At 44.1% G+C, this 22,522-nt stretch overlaps 2 protein-coding genes across 9 annotated transcripts in view; one reads left to right on the forward strand and one right to left on the reverse strand.

Annotated features, from left to right (window-relative positions):
• Window positions 1-1,334, reverse strand: part of HEATR4 (HEAT repeat containing 4) — a 49,227-nt gene extending 47,893 nt beyond the window's left edge. For 3 of the 5 annotated variants that reach the window (XM_061429386.1, XM_061429381.1, XM_061429382.1), the window contains exon 1: window positions 1,244-1,333. The gene's annotated coding sequence lies outside the window, so the exon portion shown is untranslated. Of the gene's footprint in view, window positions 1-1,243 lie in introns of all 5 variants that reach the window. The other 2 variants (XM_061429383.1, XM_061429385.1) reach the window with 2 other exon arrangements.
• On the forward strand, window positions 1,304-21,905 carry LOC133254938 (peroxisomal succinyl-coenzyme A thioesterase-like). 4 transcript variants are annotated; one of them, XM_061429389.1, is made up of 5 exons: window positions 1,304-1,889; window positions 5,184-5,386; window positions 7,506-7,650; window positions 19,958-20,160; window positions 21,080-21,905. In XM_061429389.1, exons 1-5 carry the CDS (start codon window positions 1,304-1,306, stop codon window positions 21,668-21,670), a joined length of 1,728 nt encoding a protein of 575 aa, XP_061285373.1. In that variant the 3' UTR covers window positions 21,671-21,905. The 4 variants fall into 4 exon arrangements, with proteins under 4 accessions (XP_061285373.1, XP_061285374.1, XP_061285376.1 ...); XM_061429390.1 differs by lacking the exons at window positions 1,304-1,889; window positions 5,184-5,386; window positions 7,506-7,650 and adding an exon at window positions 16,967-18,205; XM_061429392.1 differs by lacking the exons at window positions 1,304-1,889; window positions 5,184-5,386; window positions 7,506-7,650 and adding an exon at window positions 17,574-17,722.
• The last annotated feature ends 617 nt before the right edge of the window (window positions 21,906-22,522 follow it).

The raw sequence follows: 22,522 nt of genomic DNA on the forward strand, positions 1-22,522 counted from the left end.
GGGAAGTTCATGGAGGTGGCTTTTATTAGGAACAGAGGCAAACAGGTTTGTGACCTTGAAGCTTATACAACTTCCAAGTTTTCTCTAATAGAAAGCATGTACATTCATGAATGCAAAATCAGGTAGGAGACCTTAGAAGGGGTCTGCAGTTAAATTTCCTAAAAAATTCACCACTGGATGGAATCGACAGCTTAAGAAAAAGTGGGAAAAGGTGAGAAGTCCAGGGTGAGAGGGAGATAATGCTTCCCTAAAAGGAGCAACATGAGACTCAAGAAAACAAAATAACAACTATCACCTCATTGGGCTATTTTTACACTCATATCTCATTTGAAAAGACCCTGATACTGGGAAAGATTGAGGGCAGGGGGAGAAGGGGACGACAGAGGATGAGATGGTTGGATGGCATCACCGACTCAATGGACATGAGTTTGAGTAGTCCGGGAGTTGGTGATGGACAGGGAGGCCTGGCCTGCTGCAGTCCATGGGGTCACAAAGAGTTGGACATGACTGAGCGACTGAACTGAACTGAAGGAATGAAAGTAAGATCACACAGCTAGTAAGACACCAGGCCCGTTAGTTGTGGAATGGTGTGGAAAAATAAGTATATACACAAATAATATACAAGCAAAACACCATAGTGTTTTTGTTGTTCAGTCTATGTTGCACCATAGATTTGTTGTTGTTCAGTCGCTCATTCATGTCTGACTGAGTTAAGTGCCAGGTGCCTGCAAGGGCAACACTCGTACAGCCCACGCAGCCCAAGCCAAACAGCTCCTGAGACGCAGAGCTAGGGAATTCTTTCGCGGCATAAAGTTCCTGTGAGTCTGTTTTCGGTCTTGCTTTCAAATGCAGGCCACTGATTGGCACGACTCCGAGGCCCTCCAAACGACACAGCAGCCGCTCCGCCGCATTGGGCGCTTAGCCTGCCAATAAGCAGGCTTCCGCTAGAGAATCTCTGCTACTGCTGCGGCTAAGTCGCTTCAGTCGTGTCCGACTCTGTGCGACCCCATAGACCGGCAGCCCACCAGGCTCCCGCGTCCCTCGGATTCTCCAGGCAAGAACACTGGAGTGGGTTGCCATTTCCTTCTCCAATGCATGAAAGTGAAAAGTGAAAGTGAAGTCGCTCGGTCGTGTCCGACTCTTAGCGACCCCATGGACTGCAGCCTACCAGGCTCCTCCATCCATGGGATTTTCCAGGCAAGAGTACTGGAGTGGGGTGCCATTGCCTTCTCCAATCTCTAACCTGTTTCTAACTTTCTTCACAGCCGTCTTCAGTTGATTCCAAATCTGAAGAAGGCGCAAAATGGTGGCCTCCTCTCAGGCTCTCCTGAGGCACTTTGGATTCTGCCGATGGGGCCCGACGCCCTGGGTGCAGTTGGCAGGATCTCTAAAGCTGAGAACTGGTAACCCAGTCTCTTGGACCACTGTTCGGTTGGTGACGACCGTGACGCTGGAGCCGGCCGGCCGCTGCCGCTGGGACGAGCCCGTGCGCATCACTGTGCGCGGCCTGGCGCCGGGGCAGCCGGTCACGCTGCGCGCGTCCCTGCGCGACGAGAAAGGCGCGCTCTTCAGGGCCCACGCGCGCTACTGCGCCGACGCCGCCGGCCTGCTGGACCTGGAGCGCGCGCCCGCGCTGGGCGGCAGCTTCACCGGGCTCGAGCCCATGGGGCTCTTCTGGGCTATGGAGCCCGAGAAGCCTTTGCTGCGCCTGGTGAAGCGGGACGTGCAGACGCCCTTCGCCGTGGAGCTGGAGGTGCTCGACAACCACGAACCCCGGGTCGGAAGGCTCCTGGGCCGGGTGGTGCACGAGCGTGACTTCCTGGCGCCCGGAGTGCGGCGCGAGCCGGTGCGCGCGGGCCGGGTGCGCGCCACGCTCTTCCTGCCACCAGGTGAGCCTCCAGCTTCCTTGTTAATCTATCTTTGTGAGAGAGGAAGGTAATAAGTAGGTAGCTCATAACATTCGGAAGGTCCGTGGGGCCTGAAACAGGATCGGACCCGAGACAGGACTGGACCGTAAGGCTGGCTGGGAAGGTGATTCGCTCCAAAACAGAGGTCAGGGAAATGACATCTCAAGGAAAGGGAAGACAGTTGTAATGGGAGAAAACAACAACAACTATAGGCAGTTTCCAGTTTTTAACATTTTCTTTCTAAAATTTCTCAATTTTGGAACGTTGCTTCTAACTTCCATGGTATATTAAGATTTAAGAAAATTAGCGTGAAGGATGCAAAGAAAAAGACCAGCTGGAAAGACCAGATGGAAAAGACCAGCTGGGAAGGATTGAAGGCAAAAGAAGGAGGCAGCAGAGGATGGGATGGTTAGATAGCGTCACCCACTAAATGGATATATCGAAGTTGAGCGAACTCCGGGATACGGTGGGTTTCCCAGGTGGCGCTAGTGGTAAAGAGCTTGCCTGCCAATGCAGGAGCCTGAGGGATGCGGGTTTGATTCCTGGGTTGGGAAGATCCCCTGGAGGAGGGCATGGCAGTCATCTTGCCTGGAGAATTCCCATGGACAGAGGAGCCTGGCGGGCTACAGTCCATGGGGTCACAAAGAGCCAGACACGCTTAACAACCAAACAACAAAAACAGCATGAAGGAGGGTCTCTTGCTATCCACTGGAGATCTTCTGAACTATCAGTTAATTTTACCATTTCATAAAAAGCAGCTGGCCAATGAAAAAGTTAAAAAAAAAAAAAAAACTTATCCTCATTAGGAATGAAGGAAATGCAAAATAAGACTACACACTACATTAAACATTCTCAAAATTTAGAGGTCTAACATTACCAGTGTTTGACCAATATGTGGAAGAAAAGGAACTCGCATATACTGCTAAAAAAGAAACAGCTATTCATCTACTCTTTCTTAAATCTTAATATACTGTGAAAGTTAGAAGCAAAGTTGTAAAACTGAAAAACATTAGGAAGAAAAGTTTAAGGTTCAAGAATCTGCCTGCCAATGCAGGAGACATGGGTTTGACCCCTAGTTTGGGAAGATCCCACGTGCTGCAGAGCAACTGCGCCTGTGCACCACAACTATTGAGCCTGTGCTGTAGAGACTGGGAACTACTACTACTGAAGCCCACACAGTGTAGAGTCATGCTCAGCAACGAGAAGGCGCTGAAATGAGAAGCCCTCGCACCACAGCCAGAGAGGAGCCCTGGCTCGCCGCAACTAGAGAAACGTTGGAGCAGAAACAAAGGCCCAGCCTAGTCAGTAAATAAAATTATATATATAAAAAATAAAGTACTTGCCTTATAATTATTCCTTAAAATTTGTGATTATTTACAAATTTTTTATGTAAATAGTGAAAAGGTGAAATAACTAGAATTATACACAGTAGGTAGCTTTTTGGGCCCAGCATAACACATTTGAGATTCATTCTTCTTGCTCCAGATGTTGGTAGCTCCTTCTTCTTGTGTCTTAGAAGTTTCCCATTAAATGGATGTGCCAGTTTGTTATTTCATTTGCCTTTTGGAGGATATTTGAGTTCCAAGACTTTGGAGTCACTGCAAACACGCATCTAAGTTTTTGTGTGACCACAAATTTTCATTTTTCCTGGGCAAATACCTGGAAGTGAGATTGCTGGGTTATAACCTAAGTTATGTTTGACTATATAAAGTATGTTTAACTCTATAAGAAATTGCTCAGTTTTTCCCCAAAGTGATGTATCAATGTGTATCCCCACTGTTGCCCTTAAAAATAAAAGGTAGTTACTTGGCTAGTAAAAAATGGGTTAATTTGGAAATAACAGAGAATTACAATTTGAGATAAGCAAGACAGGACAAAAACCATAGGCAAACCCAACAAGCCAAGAAGAGGAAAGTTATTTAATAGAGAAAAAGGAGGAAGGTGGGAGGAGTTGTTTTGAACAAAAGTCCATTGGCAAAAAGTGACAGTTTAGGGTGATAGTGGTTTCTCACTGGCTGAGTTCTTGGGGTAGTCAGTTTCTTGGAAGGGATGCAATGTACATCTTTTTTTGTTGGGACCTGTGACTGATGATTCTTTCCTGTTAATGATTCTTCTGTTGTGATTTGTAATCGACAATCCTTCCTAAAATTGATGTGGAGTGGTACTGCTGAGAGCTCCCTTTCTGTCCTCCAGATCCATTGTGAGGTTCCCCTTCACTAATTTTCACACTACCAGCAATGTGTAAAGCATCCAGTTGTTCCACATCCTCACTAGCATTTGGCATTGTCAGTTTGGGAGGGGGTGCAGGAGAGGGCAGTGATTTTGCTGTTTCCATTGTCTGTAACTAGTTTTTAAAAATATTTATTTATTTCACTACATTAGATCTTAGTTGCAGCACATGGGATCTTCATTGCATCATTCGGGATCTTTCCTTAAGGTGCGTGGACTCTCTAGTTGTGGCTCTTGGGCTCAGTACTTGCAGCACATGGGCTCAGTAGTTGTGGTGCAGGGGCTTACTTGCTCCTCAGCATGTGTGATCATAGTTCCTCGACCCATGATGGAACCCTGTCCCCTGCATGCAAGGCAGATTCTTCGCCACTGCACCACCAGGGAAGTCCCATCTGTAACTTATTTTTTAATTCTTTTTGTTTTTGTTTTATTGGTTGTACTGGGTCTTCCCTGCTGGTTTGTTGCTTTCTCTAGTTGCGTTCAGCGGGGGCTACCCTTCGTTGAGGTGCTCGGACTTCTCCTTGTGGAGGCTTCTCTTGTGGAGCACGAGCTCGAGGGTGCTTGGGCTTCAGTAGTTGCAGCACTCGGGCTTAGTAGTTGTAGCGGCATGCAGGCTTTAGGGTAGGAAGACTTCGGTAGTTGCAGCACTCGGGCCCTAGGGGGCAGGCTTAGTAGCTGTAGCACAGGGGCTTAGCTGCTCTGCAGCCTGTGAGATCTTCCTGGACCAGGAATGGAACCAGCATTGGCACTGGCAGGCGGATTCTTATCCACTATACCACCGGGGAAGTCCTGTAACTGATTTTTACTCACAAAAATAGTACATGCTCTTTGAAAAGCTCTGTGCGGCTTTGAGGCACTGGGTATAGAGGGGAATGTGGGTTTAGCCACATTCTGTGCCACAGTCTGGACCTTTGAAGACCTGAGTTGTTTAGCATTTCTGATTGTCAACAGAAAACTCTGACAACTCCAAATAGGCAAAAATGGCTTTTGCCACCACTGAAAAGAGTTTCAAGTATCGTTTAGTTTTGTGTTTTGTTTCTTTCCAAGAACCTGGGCCCTTTCCTGGGATTGTGGACATTTTGGGAGCTGGAGGTGGCCTTCTGGAATATCGAGCTAGTCTGCTGGCTGGGAAGGGTTTTGCTGTGATGGCGCTGGCTTATTATAACTATGAAGACCTCCCCAAGGGCCTGGAGAACCTCCACCTGGAGTACTTTGAAGAAGCTGTGAACTACCTGCTTAATCACCCTCAGGTTGGAACTTCTCTAGTTTCATGTTCTACATACCAGTTCTCCTTCTCTGAAAGGCTCTTGGTTTTCATAGAACTTGACCAAATTCTTGACAACCATTCCCTGCCCCCAACCCACACTACCTTTCATAGTCACTTTCCCCAGAGAGTTTCCATGCGATTAGATATTACTGCTAGATTTCCTGCTGGTAAAGTTGTCCTGGTTGAAATTATGGAATTTTATATTCCAGTATTTTGTAGTATTTCATTACAAGCCCAGACACATTGAGAACCCTGGGTTTGACCCAGGAAGTTAAGGAAAAGGGGAAGGAAATCACTGTCTCCAGTTTAAATATTTGTGTTTAACAAACCTCTCCTTAATGTGCCCATCTGAGAGCACAGTATTCAGTTTTAAAGAGGTACCTGGTGGCAAAGAACCTGGCTAGTAGGAAATAGAGGTTTAGGATATCAGAGGAATAGAAGATGAACCTTGCTTATTTTATAATTCAATCCATCTTCAAGATGAATAGAACCACTGGAGCTCTTAGAAAAGGTGGCGGGGTGTAGTGGAACCCGCACAATATGTTTGATAGAGAAAAGTTAAATTTGAGATTTAATTTTGCCACTTAACTAGCTTTATGACCTTGGGGCCTGTTTCTTCCTCTCAAAAACTGAGATGACAATAATATCTCATTTCCAGTGTTTTTATGAGAAATGAATGGTTGAAATCAGTTAAGGGTGCTCTTGTAGAAACCATGACAAAAAAAAAAAAGACTGCTGTTCAAAGGCTAATCAAAAGGCCATTTATAACAGAAGTGTTTGGTGATTGACAAGAGTAGTGCTTATGGAATAGGGCAAATTACCCTGGAGAGGACTGAGTAGTGAATGAAGAAATAAAATAACTACAAAGATTCCCACAAGTTTTGCTGTGAAGGGAGTAGAAACTAGGTCAGAGTGGATTTGAGGTCAAGGGACTGTTAAAATGCAAGAGGTACTAGAGCTAAAATTTACCTAGAGTTAAAATGTAAGAGGTACACTGATGGGGATGAGCCAGTAGAGAAGAAAGTTACAAAGGAAAGAGAGGAAGTCATTGCAGGAGCAAAGTCACTGAGGATGAGAGTAGATGAGATCCCAAGGACAAGCAGAGGGATGGCCTTGGAGAAGAAGAGAGCTACTTAGGAAACAGGAGGGAAGCAGTGAGCTTGCTTCATGTGGAACTAAGCACACTTGGAAGGGGAAATGAGGACAAGTTCCTACCTGATAGCTTCTATTTTCTCCATAAAGTAGGATGGGATGAAAGTGATGGGGAATAAGGGTTAAAGGGGCTTACAAAGGGAGGAGACAAGGTGAAACGGTCTTTAAGAGAAGTGGAAAGCAAACATCAGTGATGCGTGGCAGGACTAAGGGGCAGCATGGATGTTTATTGGAAATTTGTGGTCATGACACGAACATAAGTTGTGTCACCACAAGCGGTGTTTTTTTTCTGTAGCAGTGTTCATTTGCACAAATGCAGGCCCTGAGGATGTGAATTATAAGTGCACTTAACTGAGGTTAGAACTTTTTCAAGCAAGTATGACCAATTAAAGTAGTTAACAGTGTTTGCAGGAGAGTAAAAATAATGATGAAGCTTGAAATCTAAGCTGGATGAGGTGGGAAGTGAGAACATGAGAGAGGTACTGATGGTGAAGAAATGGTGGTCAGGGTCTCAAAGAGATAGCAGTGGGCACTACTAGAATGGCTAAACTGGAGGTAAATAGGAGGGTGATTAGAGAGTAGAATGCTTGAAGCTGAGATCTTGGAGATGATATACTTACTGATGACTCAGTTTAGGTTATGACAATGAGAGTATGTATCTTCGGTGGGAGAGAGAAAAAGATCACTGGAAGTTTGGAGGTCAAGGGACTATGAGACCAAAGTATTCAGTTGTCCTCCACTTGGTTGTTGAAGACACCAGGATTGGTGATGGAGAAATTGTGGAAAGCAAGTACAGAGGAAGGATAGGCCAGTATCCTAAGGCTGCAGACCTTGATAACTGGGAGAGCCCAGATTCAGGCTCAGTTCCCCTGACTCTCAAGTCCAGACACTACTGGCCACACTGCACTGTTCATGGACTCATTCTCCTTTTCCCTTTGACCCTTTCTCAGGTGAAGGGTCCAGGAGTTGGGCTGCTTGGGATTTCAAAAGGAGGCGAGCTCTGCCTCTCCATGGCTTCCTTCCTGAAGGGCATCTCTGCGGCCGTCATAATCAATGGCTCTGTGGCCTATGTAGGTGGAAACTTACACTACAAAGGTGAGACTCTGCCGCCTGTGGGTTTCAACCAAAATCGAATCAAGATGACCAAAGATGGCTTTGTAGACATTGTGGAAGTCCTGAACAGCCCTTTGGAAGGACCTGACCAGAAGAGCTTCATTCCTGTGGAAAGGGCTGAATGCCCCTTCCTGTTTCTTGTGGGTCAGGATGACCACAACTGGAAGAGTGAATTCTATGCTAACGAGGCCTCTAAACGCTTGCAGGCCCATGGGAAGGCAAAACCCCAGGTCATCTGTTACCCAGGCACGGGGCACTACATTGAGCCTCCTTACTTCCCCCTGTGCCCGGCTTCCCTGCACACCATAGTGGGCGCTCCTGTCATCTGGGGAGGGGAGCCCATGGCTCATGCCAGGGCCCAGGTAGATGCTTGGCAGCAGCTCCAGACTTTCTTCCATAAACACCTGGGTGGGGAAAAGGGGAGAATTCCAGCAAAGCTGTGATCTTTTATGCTAATCTATCCTGGGAACAGCTGCCACAATGAGTGTATATGTGTAGTTTTTTTTCTATAATTACATTTTCCCCCTTCAATATTAAAGTTAACTCATTGAGAATTTTTCAAGATTTTTATAAATTCCATACTTTTTCACTTGTTTGGGAAGAGAATGATTCTACAGAGACACCACAGCAGGTGGAGAAAGCATGCCCTTTAATACCTAACAACACATAACTGACAAGGCTTTAGTTCTGAAACGAAGAATAATACCTGGTGTACAATTGCTGCTCAGTAGTTTCTTGAGTCAGTTATACTTGAATTTGTATAATTTGTTAGTAAGTGATTTTGCTATATATGTATATAAATCATATAAAATATCAAAAATATTATCAGACTGAGTGTCTCCTTTAAGAATGAAAGTGAACATTTTAGCTGTAAATTACTAGCTAGATTACTACTTAGTAGTAGTTTTTCTTCTGTCCCACTGTGAGGCAGGTGTCATCTCCATTTTACAGATGAAGAAACCAAGACTCAGAAAAATTTTTGCATGGTACTTGTATAGCTGGGACTCAGTCTCCCCACATCCAGTTTCTTCTCTCTTTGTTAAGCTCATCCATGCTTTCTGCAGGGTAACAACCCCAGCCACAGGGAAAGGAAGTGGCTCTTCTTTCTTCTACCTAAGTTTTCAGTGGATTTCATGAACTTGTAGTGTGAGGGTAGGGGTGGTTTCAGGGCACTAATGTTGAAAGTGTAGATCTGGAACCATGTTTAAACTGTGGCTTTAACCTAGTGGTATAGATTTGCAGGAGCTGACAGGCAACTCAAAATGCCTACACCCCTTCCCTTGTTTGTTAACAATATGTGTGTGATTTGCCCTCCCCCTTCCTCTTTCCTATCTTTATATCTCTCTTTCCACCACTTTCTGTAAATAGCATGTTCCATGACAATTGAAGAAATCTCTAGTTAACCAAGCTGGAGAATCCAGCTTCTCTAGAAATTCTGGGGCTGACATGAGTGATGAAAAGCAAAAGCATCAGAGACTTGGCAGCTAATGAATGACCAAGTCAAATCTGTAGACCATGTGTTTCAAATGACACAAAGATGGCTTCCTCTTCAAATTATTTTGCAATGGAGGAGGTAAGAAAAGGGGGAATAGAGATGCCACAGGCATGTCTTATGTAGGGGACCAGTGAAACTACCAACTATTGAGTAGAAAATTAGAAAAGAATTCAGAGAGATATGGCTTCTGATATGTGTCTTAACTGATAGGATTTCTTTAGTTTTTCTGAATCTAAAGTAATAAAAATTCCTAGGAAACTTGGAAAATAGAGACGGTTATTCAGTAGAAAAGGAGTTCCATATAATCTGTTTACTAGCAGATAGCGCACTTTGGGGAGAAGGCAGTGGCACCCCACTCCAGTACTCTTGCCTGGAAAATCCCATGGATGGAGGAGCCTGGTAGGCTGCAGACCACGGGGTCGCTAAGAGTCAGACACAACTGAGAGACTTCACTTTCACTTTTCACTTTCATGCATTGGAGAAGGAAATGGCAGCCCACTCCAGTGTTCTTGTCTGGAGAATCCCAGGGATGGTGGAGCCTGGTGGACTGCCGTCTATGGGGTGGCACAGAGTCGGACACGACTGAAGTGACTTAGCAGCAGCAGTGCACTTTGGAAAACTCAGTAGTGGCCACAGAACTTGAAAAGGTCAGTTTTCCTTCCAATCCCAAAGAAAGGCAATGCCAAAGAATGTTCAGACTACCACACAATTGCACTTATCTCACATGCTGGCAAAGTAATGCTCAAAATTCTCCAAGCTAGGCTTCAACTGTATGTGAACCAAGAAATTCCAGATGTTCAAGCTGGATTTAGAAAAGGCAGAGGAACCAGAGATCAAATTGCCAACATCCACTGGATCATAGATAAAGCAAGTAGAATTCCAGAAAAACATCTGCTTTATTGAATGTGCTAAAGCCTTTGACTGTGTGGATCACAACAAACTGTGGAAAATTCTTAAAGAGATAGGAATACCAGACCACCTTACCTGCCTCCTGAGAAACCTGTGTGCAGGTCAAGAAGCAACAACCAGACGTGGAACAACAGACTGGTTCCAAATTGGGAAAGGAGTACATCAAAGCTGTATACTGTTACCCTGCTTATTTAACTTCTATGCAGAGTACATCATGTGAAATGCTGGGCTGGATGAAGCACAACCTGGAATCAAGATTGCTGGGAGAAATATCAATAACCTCAGATATGCAGATGACACCACCCTTATGGCAGAAAGTGAAGAGGAACTGAAGAGTTTTTTGATGAAAGTGAAAGAGGAGAGTGAAAAAGTTGGCTTAAAACTCAACATTCAGAAAACTAAGATCACGGCATCTGGTCCCATAACTTCATGGCAAATAGTGGGGAACAATGGAAACAGTGAGAGACTTTATTTTAGGCTCCAAAATCACTGCAGATGGTGACTGCAGCCATGAAATAAAAGATGCTTGCTCTTTGGAAGAAAAGCTATGACAAACCTAGACAGCATATTAAAAATCAGAGACATTACTTTGACAACAAAGGTCCCTCTAGTCAAAGCCATGGTTTTTCCAGTAGTCATGTATGGATGTGAGTGTTGGACCAAAGAGAAAGCTGAGCACCAAAGAATTGATGCTTTTGAACTGTGCTCCTGGAGAAGACTCTTGAGAGTCCCATGGACTGCAAGGAGATCCAATCAGTCCATCCTAAAGGAAATTAGTCCTGAATATTCATTGGAATGACTGATGCTGAAGCTGAAACTCCAATACTTTGGCCACTTCATGCAAAGAGCTGACTCATTTGAAAAGACCCTGATGCTGGGAAAGATTGAAGGCGGGAATGAAAGGTTGTTGCTGAACCACAAAAGATGCCGGGATTCTTGGCCTCCAGAGAAGAATTCAATCTGGGACCAGAGATGAGGCTTGATCTCTCAGAGCTTTTGTGTAATAAAGTTTTATTAAAGTATAAAAGAGATAGAGAAAGCTTCTGATGTGGACATCAGAAGAGGGCAGAAAGAGTACCCTCTTGCTAGTCTTTAGCTGGATGTTATATAGCTACTAGCAGTCAGCTAATTAAAGAAATCAAAACTCAGAGAATGGCACCAGGTGAGTCATCCCGGGCCATAAAATGATTGACATGAATCTTGAAGAAAGGCAGATTACCATACAAATATATAGTTTCATTAACACAGACTGGGAGAGCAATGTATGAGTATAACATACTGGTTTGTCAAGTCGGTTCTGAGCCTAAATCTGAGCCTTTAGGTGGAACCAACTTGAAGATAGAGTCTAGAGTAAATGCAGAGTACATTAACATAGCTCAAGACAAACATTTCCATAAGAAAAATGCATTGGTTAACTCAAGGTTTGAGAAAAGTTCAGGTGGAACCAGGTGTCATTATGGCAACACAGAATTTTAAGAGAAACCTCTTTTTAAATTTGTATAGAGAGGGGGAAAAATATAACACTAGTTTGTTTCCTCCTGCTGCTTAAGAGAGAGAAAAAATTCTGACACTTGCAGCCTATCTCCTCCATTTAGAGACCCCTGGCCTTCCTGCCTGTTACCCTCTAAGGAGGAGAAGGGGACAACAGAGAATGAGATGGTTGGATGGCATCACTGACTCAATGGACATGAGTTTGGTCAAGCTACGGGAATTGGTGATGGACAGGGAGGCTTGGAGTGCTGCAGTCCATGGGGTTACAAAGAGTCAGACATGACTGAGTGACTGAACTGAACTGAAGAAATAACTTAGAGATTTCCTACAATGATGTATGTATTTAAACTACTCAGAAACTGACAGAAGTAAGATAAACAATAAGTGAAGATATAGAAGATATGAACTATATAATTAACTTGATTAGATAGAGTCAGAGAGAGAAAGAGAGTAGGAAGCTTTGTTTCCAATAGACAGATAGTACATCTTCTTTTCAGTTCAGTTCAGTCACTCAGTCATGTCTGACTCTTTGTGATCCCATGGACTGCAGCACGCCAGGCCTCCCTGTCCATTGCCAACTCCCAGAGTTTACTCAAACTCATGTCCATTGAGTCAGTGATGCCATCCAACTATCTCATCCTCTGTTGTCCCCTTCTCCTCCTGCCCTCAATCTTTCCCAGCATCAGGGTTTTTTCAAATGAGTCAGCTCTTCATATCAGGTGGCCAAAGTATTAGAATTTCAGCTTCAGCATTAGTCCTTCCAATGAACACCCAGGACTGATCTCCTTTAGGATGGACTGGTTGGATCTCCTTGCAGTCCAAGGGACTCTCAAGACTCTTCTCCAACACCACTGTTTAAAAGCATTAATTCTTCAGCACTCAGCTTTCTTTATAGTCCGACTCTCACATCCATACATGACTACTGGAAAAACCATAGCCTTGACTAGATGGACCTTTGCTGGCAAAGTAATGTCTCTGCTTTTTAATATGCTGTCTAGGTTGGTCATAACTTTCCTTCCAAGGAGTAAGTGTCTTTTAATTTCATGGCTGCAGTCACCATCTGCAGTGATTTTGGAGCCCCCCAAAATAAAATCTGACACTGTTTCCACTGTTTCCATCTCCTTTTCAAGTACTCTTAAATATTTACAAAAGTTGACAATGTTCAGAACATTAAGAAGTAATAAAGTACCAAGAGTAGTGTTGACTGAAAAATCCAAACCTGAAAGTTGAGAATTATGTTTTATTTGGTGGACAAAACTGAGGACTTCAGCCTGGGAAACAGCCTCTCAACTCTGAGACTGTTCCAAAGAGGTAAGGGAGGAGCCAGGTTATATAGGGTTTCCCTAGTGGCTCAGTTGGTAAAGAATCTGCCTGCAATGAAGGAGACGTGGGTTTAATTCCTGGGTTGGGAAGATCCCCTGGAGAACGGAATGGCAACCCATTCTAGTATTCTTGTCTGGAGAATTCCATGGACAGCAGAGCCTGGTGGGCTACAGTCCATGGGGGTCACAAAGAGCTGGACACGACTGATCAACTAACATTTTCACTTTCTTTCTTTCAGGTTATGTAGGGTTTTTGCAACAGTGACTGGGCAGTTGGGAACATCAAAAGATTACTGTTAAAGAAAACTAGGTGTCTCAAGTTAATAAATTAAGTTCTATTTTATGTTTAGGAAGATACATGAGTCTGGGCGTATTGAAATAATTCCTTTGATATATATCTTAGTTTTATTAAAGTATAAAAGAGATGTAAGCAATGTAGGGCCAGTATCCTGTTTTTTTCCCAGTCTGTCTCCCCAGGATGCACCTCAGGGAAAGCCTGTCTGTCTCCATTCTGAGTTCCCTCAGTGTCACTTTTAGGGGTGGCTGTACTGGCCTGATGCCTGGAACATCCTTTGTTTACTGATATGGCAGGCAATATTTTTCATTCACAGTAGAAATGATTCAGACTATATTTTTTAAATACAGTTGGAGAAAAATGGAAATTAATAAGAGGTTTACCAGAGAGAGTAAAAGTGGAATTTAAACACATTGGAAAACACAGGGTTGATAATATCTCTATCTTTCAAAGTCATAGATTTAGTTGAAATTTGATGGGGCAAGAAATAAACACAAATATGGTATTTAAAATTACAAAATTAACCAACAGAATAACAAAAAATAATACTACATCTATCAAACACCTGGAGGAAGAAGAAAGAGTAGGTTGAATGTTCATGAGTCAGTAAATAACTATAAAATGCAAAAATTATGAAATAGAGAAACATGCATAATATTTAATACAATGAAGGTAACCATAAAAACAAGTGAAAATAGAGATAGTTAAAAGAGGCTGCTTGAAGAACATGGGACTTTTTTATAGGGCAGTGGTGAAAAACAGGACTGCTGATTTGCATTTTAAGTTTTTTCCCACCCTTATTGGACTGCAAGGAGATCCAACCAGTCCATTCTAAAGGAGATCAGCCCTGGGTGTTCTTTGGAAGGAATGATGCTAAAGCTGAAACTCCAGTACTTTGGCCACCTCATGCAAAGAGTTGACTCATTGGAAAAGACTCTGATGCTGGGAGGGATTGGGGGCAGGAGGAGAAGGGGACGACAGAGGATGAGATGGCTGGGTGGCATCACTGACTCAATGGACGTGAGTTTGAGTGAACTCTGGGAGATGGTGATGGACAGAGAGGCCTGGTGTGCTGCGATTCATGGGGTCGCAAAGAGTCGGACACGACTGAGCGACTGAACTGAACTGAACTGATACTTATTACTGTGCAGAAATTGCATGCTAAATTGCTTCAGTCATGTCTGAGTCTGTGACACTATGGACTGTAACCTGCTTGGCTCCTCTGTTCATGGGATTCTCCAGGCATGAATACTTGGGTGGGTTGCCATGCCCTCCTATTGAGGATCTTCCTGACCCCAGAGATCGAACCTGCATCTTATGTCTCCTGCATTGGCAGGTAGGTTGTTAACCACTAGCACCACCAAGAAGGCCTATCTGGGGAAAAAGTGAAAATTTTCAATTTATACAAAAGTTGTTTCCAAACAACTTAGATTAAAAAGGAGTCATAGAAATTAAAAACTATTAAGAGGTTATGATGAAATAATATGGAAAACACATCTGACCCTTGAGCAACACAGAGTGAACTGCACAGGTCTGCCTACATGTGAACTTTTTTCTTTCTTTTTTTGCTTTTTTTGAACTTAAAAACAAACAAACAAACAAACAAACATGTACTACAGTACTTCACCAGCTGCTGTTGCTTGAATACATGGAAGGGAACACAGGTACAAAGGGATAACTATAGTTATACTTGGACTTTAACTGCATGCAGAGTCAGTGCCCCGGCCCCTGAAGTGTTCAAGGTCAATAGTTCTCCACATGGGGTCGCAAAGAGTCGGACACGACTGAGTAACTAACACTTTCTTTCACATAATACTAGGTATTATAAGTAATCTAGAGATAGCTGGGAGGGATTGGGGGCAGGAGGAGAAGGGGATGACAGAGGATGAGATGGCTGGATGGCATCACTGACTTGATGGACGTGAGTCTCAGTGAACTCCAGGAGTTGGTGATGGACAGGAGGCCTGGCGTGCTGCGATTCATGGGGTCGCGAAGAGTCGGACACGACTGAGCGACTGATCTGATCTGATCTGATGCAAACACTGCTCCATTTTATATAAGGGACTTAAGTATCTGTAGATTTTGGTATTGTCTGGGGTCCTAAAACAAATCGGATAGTGAGGTAAAACTGTATTCTAAGGTGTCTTTCATATTGAGAGAAAGGTAAAGAAATTGTCCACACTGTTAACATTTCAAGAGTAACGATTCTTTTCAAAAATTCAAGAGTAACTACTAAAATAAATAATATGTAATTCACAAATGAAGAGAACACAAGAAAAAAAGGAAAAACTTACTAAATCCAGAAGAGGAGGCAAGGGACTTCCCTGGTGGTCCAGTGCTTAACCTTTCCAGTGCTGGGGACACAGCTTTGATCCTTGGTGGGGATCTAAGCCTGTGCACAACAACTGCTCAAGCACGTGCATCTACAGCCCAGGTTCCACAGTAAGAGAAGCCACCACAAGGAGAAGCCTGCACACTGCAACGAGAGAGTAGCCGCCGCTTGCCACAACTAGAGGAAGCCAGCAAGCAGCAGTAGAGACTCAGCACAGCCGAAAAGAAATATTTTAAAAATGAATAGGTTCACATGCCCACTTACATACATTCTTCAACATCTGGAAATAAAACCTAGTTGGAAGCACTCAGATTTGGGGGAAAGTGGCAGCTGGAGGGACAGTAGACTATCGTTTCACATTGTAATCTTTTCAACATTGCTTACATCTGTTTTTCAAAGTACATATTTTTGTCCTTCATAAAAAATTGATTTTTCCTTACAGAGCAATTTAGAAGCACTGTGCAAACCTATGACAATTATCCGGAGACCGTGAGAAACAGTTGGAGAAGGAAATGGCAACCCACTCCAGTATTCTTGCCTGGAAAATTTGAAGGACAGAGGAGCCTGGCAGGCTACAGTTCATGGGGTCACAAAGAGTCCGACATGACTGAGTGACTGAGCATGAGAAACAAAACACAGATGTGCTCAATCTCTGGGTACTATGAAATTAAACATGATATTTTGCTTCCTAGTATTCTTCAAAGCCTTTCATATACACTGTCATCTTTGATCCCCATATAGGAGAATTTCATCATGTTAAACACAAGAACTCTTAAACCCCAAAAGATATAAACTTACTTGAGATTATAGAACTAGTCAGTGATGAAGTCAGGGCTAGAATTCTAATATATTTCACCCCAATGCTGCTGCTCACTGTTGAGTTCCACATTTGGAGTCTGTCAAGGCTCTGACAGTTAGATGTTAATCCTCAGTAGCTTAACATTCTCCAAGCCTCAGGTTCCTCCTCTCGAATATGTGAAAAATACTCCCAGTGTTTTACGGACTTGTTAAATTGTGAATGTAAAACACACAATTTAACAAGATCGATCAATTTAACAAGAGTAGCCATTACTCCTTAGCAATGGAGTACCCTGGAGAAGGAAAGGGCAACCTACTCCAAGATTCTTGCCTGGAGAATCCCAAGGACAGTCTGTACAGTTGCAAGGAATCAGACATGACTGAAGCAACTGAGCACACACACAGAGCACACAGTCATTACTATACTATATATAAATTGTAGTAAATATAAAATACATCCTTGGACATCATATCTGTATTGCTGCCAGGGTCACATTCAAAACGTTGATGTTTAGTGTCTACGAAGACTGAATGTTCTCAATCTCTATGATACAGCAATTTCAATCTTTGGTATTCACTTCACCAAAATGAAGCACTATATCTAAGAATCCCAAGTTGGGAATTATCAAATGCCTATAGTCAGTAAAATTTGACAAATACTTTTATGATTACAAAATGCAATACTATTTGGCAGTGATCATGGAAAATCTACAACTGCTCCCAACAGTATTGATGAATCTCAAATACATAATGTGAGAATAAAATCAGACGCTAAAGAAGGCAGACTGAAGGATTCATCACCATAAAATAGAGTTGGAAAAAACCAACCCGTTTTATTGGACTCAGAGTACCTTGGGGACGGGAAAGCGACTGGAGTAGAAAGGAGGGTGGCTTCTGGAGTGCTGGTAGTGATGTTTCTGAATCCCTGTGTTTGGATACCCAACTAAGTACGTCCGGGTTTTGGGAATTCATTGAACTGTACGCTTAAGATTTATGCACGTTTTTGGTATGTACGTTATAATTCATTGAAAGTTTTAAGTTGTCCTTTTCTATGGAGGGGCTACAAGTCTTGGAATTCTGTCTGAAGTCACTCAGCTCTGGTTTCACCATGAATCAATTACCCCCACGAGTGCGGAAGGTTTGAGGCTGAAAAGAGGCTTCCGCGGGCGGGTTTGGCACCCCACAGGACACCAGGACATCCCTGCGCGTCCCGCCAGGAAAACGACTTTTAGTCAGGCAAGTTGCCGGCTAGAGGAGGTACACGGACCGGAAGCGCCAGGACGCCTCCGGAGGCGCCTCAGCCTTTGACCGCTCCCCGGCGCCAAGGCGACGCCTGACCTCGTCGGTCCACTGGGAGCGCACACCCGGCCTGGGAAGGGACACCGGAAGCGACCTAAGCTTTCACATTCAGGGTATGGGCTGCGACTGTGCGTCTGGAATGACAGTGACAGTGACGCTGGAGCCCGCGGGCCGCTGCCGCTGGGACGAGCCCGTGCGCATCGCTGTGCGCGGCCTGGCCCCGGGGCAGCCGGTCACGCTGCGCGCGTCCCTGCGCGACGAGAAGGGCGCGCTCTTCAGGGCCCACGCGCGCTACTGCGCCGACGCCACCGGCCTGCTGGACCTGGAGCGCGCGCCCGCGCTGGGCGGCAGCTTCGCGGGGCTCGAGCCCATGGGGCTCTTTTGGGCTCTGGAGCCCGAGAAGCCTTTTTGGCGATTTCTGAAGAGGGATGTGCAGACGCCCTTCGTTGTGGAGCTGGAGGTGCTCGACGGTCACGAGTCCAAGGCCCAGCGGCTTCTGGGCCGGGCGGTGCACGAGCGCGACTTCCTGGCGCCCGGGGTCCGGCGAGAGCCGGTGCGCGCGGGCCGGGTGCGCGCCACGCTCTTCCTGCCGCCAGGTGGGCCTGGGGTGCTGGGGCCTGGCGAGCGTGTTCTCTAGGCCGTCTCGGTTTGTGATACCGCTTCCCGGGAAGGGTGGCTTGGGATCAGGGTCAGAGAAGAGAATGTTGACTAAATCAGTGACCTCACAGCCACAATGGAGGCTTTTGGTTTGTTCTGCACTCTGTTACGCGGTTTGCTTGCATTATCTCATTTAACCTCTGTATCCCAAAGAGGTGGATACTGTTATGAAGATTAAAAAAAAAAAAAAAAAGGACTGGATGGGGTCCGTAGGTTCATTTTGCCATTAATAATTAATCTACAGATCTAGATCTTACACAATATGATGGAACCTATTGCCAGGACACTCTTCTCTAGTGTCCTGCGTACACTGGGCCCCTTACCTACTTTTTCATGCTCCTGTCTACCACAGATCACTTTTCAGACTTCACGGCCTTCCCTACCTAAAGCCTCACTGGGTATCTCTTTTTCTTTCCTCTGGTCAAGTGACATTTGAAATATAAGTACACATACACACAGAGTCGTGTTGATGCAACACAATACGAAAGTTTTCTTGCAAGATTATTAACTTGGTTATTCTTGCCTACAACTACAGATTCTTAGAACCTTTGAGATAATTTGTTGTATAATAATATGGGGGGTAAACGCATCGATAAGTTACCGTATATATTTTCCTTGGACTCCCTTCCCTAAAAGGAACTTGTATTCAATAATGACTCAGGGAACTGTTATCTTTCCTTTGATTCACAGGAACTAATAGTTTAGAAAGATCTCTAAAAGCAAAGCAGGCTCTTTTTAAAAAATTGAAGTGTAGTTGATTTACAATGTATTCATTTCTGCTGTACTGCAAAGTGATTCAGTTATACATATATATATATATACTTTTCCATTATAGTTTTTCACAGGGTATTGAATATAGTTCCCTGTGCTCTATGGTAAGACCTTGTTATTTATACATTTTCTATATACTAGTTTGCTAACCCCAAACTCCCACTTCTTTGCTTTGCAACACACCCTCCCTCTTATGATACACTTATATGTAGAATCTAAAATACGACACAAATGAACTTATCAACAAAACAGAAACAGACTCACAGATGCAGAGAACAGACTTGTGGTGGCCAGGCAAGAGTACTGGAGTGGGCTGCCATTGCCTTCTCCTTGTTGGATCATATGGCAACTCTATTTTTAGTTTTTTGAGAACCTCCATACTATTTTCCATCGGAGAAGGCGATGGCACCCCACTCCAGTACTCTTGCCTGGAAAATCCCATGGACGGAGGAGCCTGGTAGGCTGCAGTCCATGGGGTCGCTAGGGGTCAGACATGACTGAGAGATTTCACTTTCACTTTTCACTGTCATGCATTGGAGAAGGAAATGGCAACCCACTCCAGTGTTCTTGCCTGAAGAATCCCAGGGACGGGGGAGCCTGGTGGGCTGCCATCTCTGGGGTCGCACAGAGTCGGACATGACTGAAGCGACTTAGCAGCAGCAGCAGCAGCAGCATACTATTTTCTATAGTGGCTACACCAACTTATATTCCCACCAACAGTGTAGGAGGGTTCCCTTTTGTCCACACCGTCTCCAGCACTTATCTGTAGACTTTCTAATGATGGTCATTCTGACTCGTGTGAGGTGAGTATCTCATTGTAGTTTTGATGTGCATTTCTCTAATAATTAGTGATGTTTAGCATGGAAAGCAAATTCATTAAATTATATAATATTTTCCCTTTGTAATATTACTGTCTCTAGGATCTGGACCTTTCCCAGGGATCATTGACATCTTCGGTATTGGAGGAGGCCTATTGGAATATCGGGCCAGTCTTTTGGCTGGCCACGGCTTTGCCACATTGGCTCTAGCTTATTATGACTTTGATGATCTTCCCAAGAAATTTGACATGATACACCTGGAGTATTTTGAAGAAGCCTTGTGCTACATGCTTCAACACAGCCAGGTTCTCCTGATGTCCTTCATCATTCTCTTCAGGACCACCCCCAGAGAGCTGTCCCTTTGCACTCACCTGCTGAGTGCACTGGTGCTGCTCTGCACTTCTTTCACAGAGATTTCTTTCAGAGACTTCCTTGGTTTTAGCGCCTAAAGTACCATTCCCTTTCTTTGTCAGATGGGTTAATAGTGCAGAATTCATTGTAAAATTCATGTGAAGTTTTATTTCAACATATTAGGTAGTGATACGAAAATTTCTTTTGAGAGAAAGTGGAGTTTCTAATTTTTTCACTTTGAATGCTTTTTAATATTTTTCTGATAGGAGGGTATGTTCTCAGATGATTGAAACTTGTCCACCCATTTCAGAAGATAGGAACTCCTTAATTGGACTCTGCAGTCGTACTTTGCTTCTGTTAAGTTAACCATTTTTTAGTATATATTTAGAAGTGGTCTGATAATGATTCACTTCTTGTAACAGACTTAGATACCGAAGAACATAAGGCTCTGAACTTGCCAGGCTCCATGACTCAGCATTCTCTAGTGTCTGACTCTCTGGAAGTTTGCAAACCATCCTCATGGCTCAGTCAAGTAAAGAATCTGTCTGGAATGCAGGTTTGACCCCTGAGTGGGGGAAATTCCCTGGAAGTGGCCACCCTCTCCAGTATTCTTGCCTGGAGAGTCTCATGGACAGAGGAGCCTGGCAGGCTACAGTTCTTAGCAACTAAGCCATCATCCCAAATTTACCATTGAATTTGTTTGCCATGTGTCCAGCAAGATAGTCTTTATATGGGAAGAAACTCCTCTGTAAACTGAGGTTGAGTGTCTTGTGGCCAGTTTACAAATTAAAGCTAGCAGCATCTCTAGTTGCATTTAGAAAAACATTTTTCCCTTGGGTAAGTTCTTGACTCTTGTCTCTTCTTTTCTTCCAGATAAAGGGCACACGCATTGGGCTTCTGGGCATTTCTTTAGGGGCTGATATTTGTCTCTCCATGGCCTCATTTTTGAAGAACATCTCAGCCACAGTTTCCATCAATGGATCTGGGTTCAGTGGACACAGAGTCATACACTACAAGGACAGCAACATTCCACCACTGGGCCATGACCTGAGGCGAGTGAAGGTAGCTTTCTCAGGCCTCCTAGACATTGTGGATATAAGGAATGATATTATAGGGGGATGTGAGAACCCCTGCATGATTCCAATAGAGAAGGCCCAGGGGCCCATCCTCTTCATTGTTGGTCAGGATGACCATAACTGGAGGAGTGAGCTTTATGCCCAGATAGCCTCTGAACGGTTACAGGCCCATGGAAAGGAAAAACCCCAGATCATCTCTTATCCTGGGACTGGGCACTACATTGAGCCTCCTTATTTTCCCATGTGCCCAGCTTCTTTGCACAAATTATTGGACAAACCCGTGATGTGGGGTGGGGAGCCCAGGGCTCATTCTAAGGCCCAGGTAGATGCGTGGAAGGAAATTCTAACCTTCTTCACCAAACACCTTGGACCTTCCCCCAAATTGTAATGTACTGCTCTGTTACTGATAGGAGAGAGAGATTCAAGGTTGGATTTTAGTGTTTAATAATCTTATCTGTCCCCTGAACAACACTAAATTCATGTCATTGGTATTAATGAGATATTTTAGGTAACTTTGTGGATTTTTATTTCATTATAAATTTTTCTAATGTAATGCATGCCTATTGTTGAAGATTCAATAGAGGTATATAATACAAAATAGTAAAAAGTGTCTGTACTTTTAAGATTTGTGTTTCCATCTAAATTTTTTTTTACTTAACATTTTTAGTCACAGAACTACTGGGTTACTTTTTCCATCACTGGGAGAGAATGGCCATTCAGTGTTTGCCAGTGGTTCAATTACTGATAACAGTAGAATTTTCATTGGCTAAAGTATACACAGAGGTGTTGATAGAAGGAAAGCCAGACTGACCTGACTTTTTCCTCATGGAGATTAAAGAGGAATTCCCTGGGAGGGGGAGTTACGGTAAGAAGGAGCACCAGGGGCTTCCTTCGTGGTCAGTGGTTAAGAATCCACCTTTCAATGGAAGGAACACCATTTTGATCCCTGGTCCAGGAAGATCCCACATGCCTGGGGCAGCTAGTCCATGTGCCACAACTACTGAAGCCTGCAAACCTAGAGCTCTTGATCCATAACAGGAGAGGCTACTGCAATGAGAAGTCCACATACTGCAAACAGAGAGTAGCCCTCGCTCACCCCAACTATAGAAAGCCCATGCCCAGCAGCAAAGACCCAGTGCAACCAAAAAATAATAAAAAAATAAGGGGAATATCTGACTCTAGAATAGTTTAGTCAAACTCTGTTCCAAAGGTGAGTCATTCAGTTCAGTTCAGTTGCTCA

Source organism: Bos javanicus, chromosome 10 (genome assembly GCF_032452875.1).
Source record: "Bos javanicus breed banteng chromosome 10, ARS-OSU_banteng_1.0, whole genome shotgun sequence".
Classification (NCBI taxonomy): Eukaryota; Metazoa; Chordata; class Mammalia; order Artiodactyla; family Bovidae; genus Bos; species Bos javanicus.

Excerpts from the sequence above, each read along its gene's own strand:
- LOC133254938 (XM_061429389.1), top strand. The coding sequence starts at position 1,304 with ATGGTGGCCTCCTCTCAGGCTCTCCTGAGGCACTTTGGATTCTGCCGA. Across the intron at positions 1,890-5,183 it reads CACGCTCTTCCTGCCACCAG|AACCTGGGCCCTTTCCTGGG; the intron begins GTGAGCCTCCAG and ends TTTCTTTCCAAG. Across the intron at positions 5,387-7,505 it reads ACCTGCTTAATCACCCTCAG|GTGAAGGGTCCAGGAGTTGG; the intron begins GTTGGAACTTCT and ends ACCCTTTCTCAG.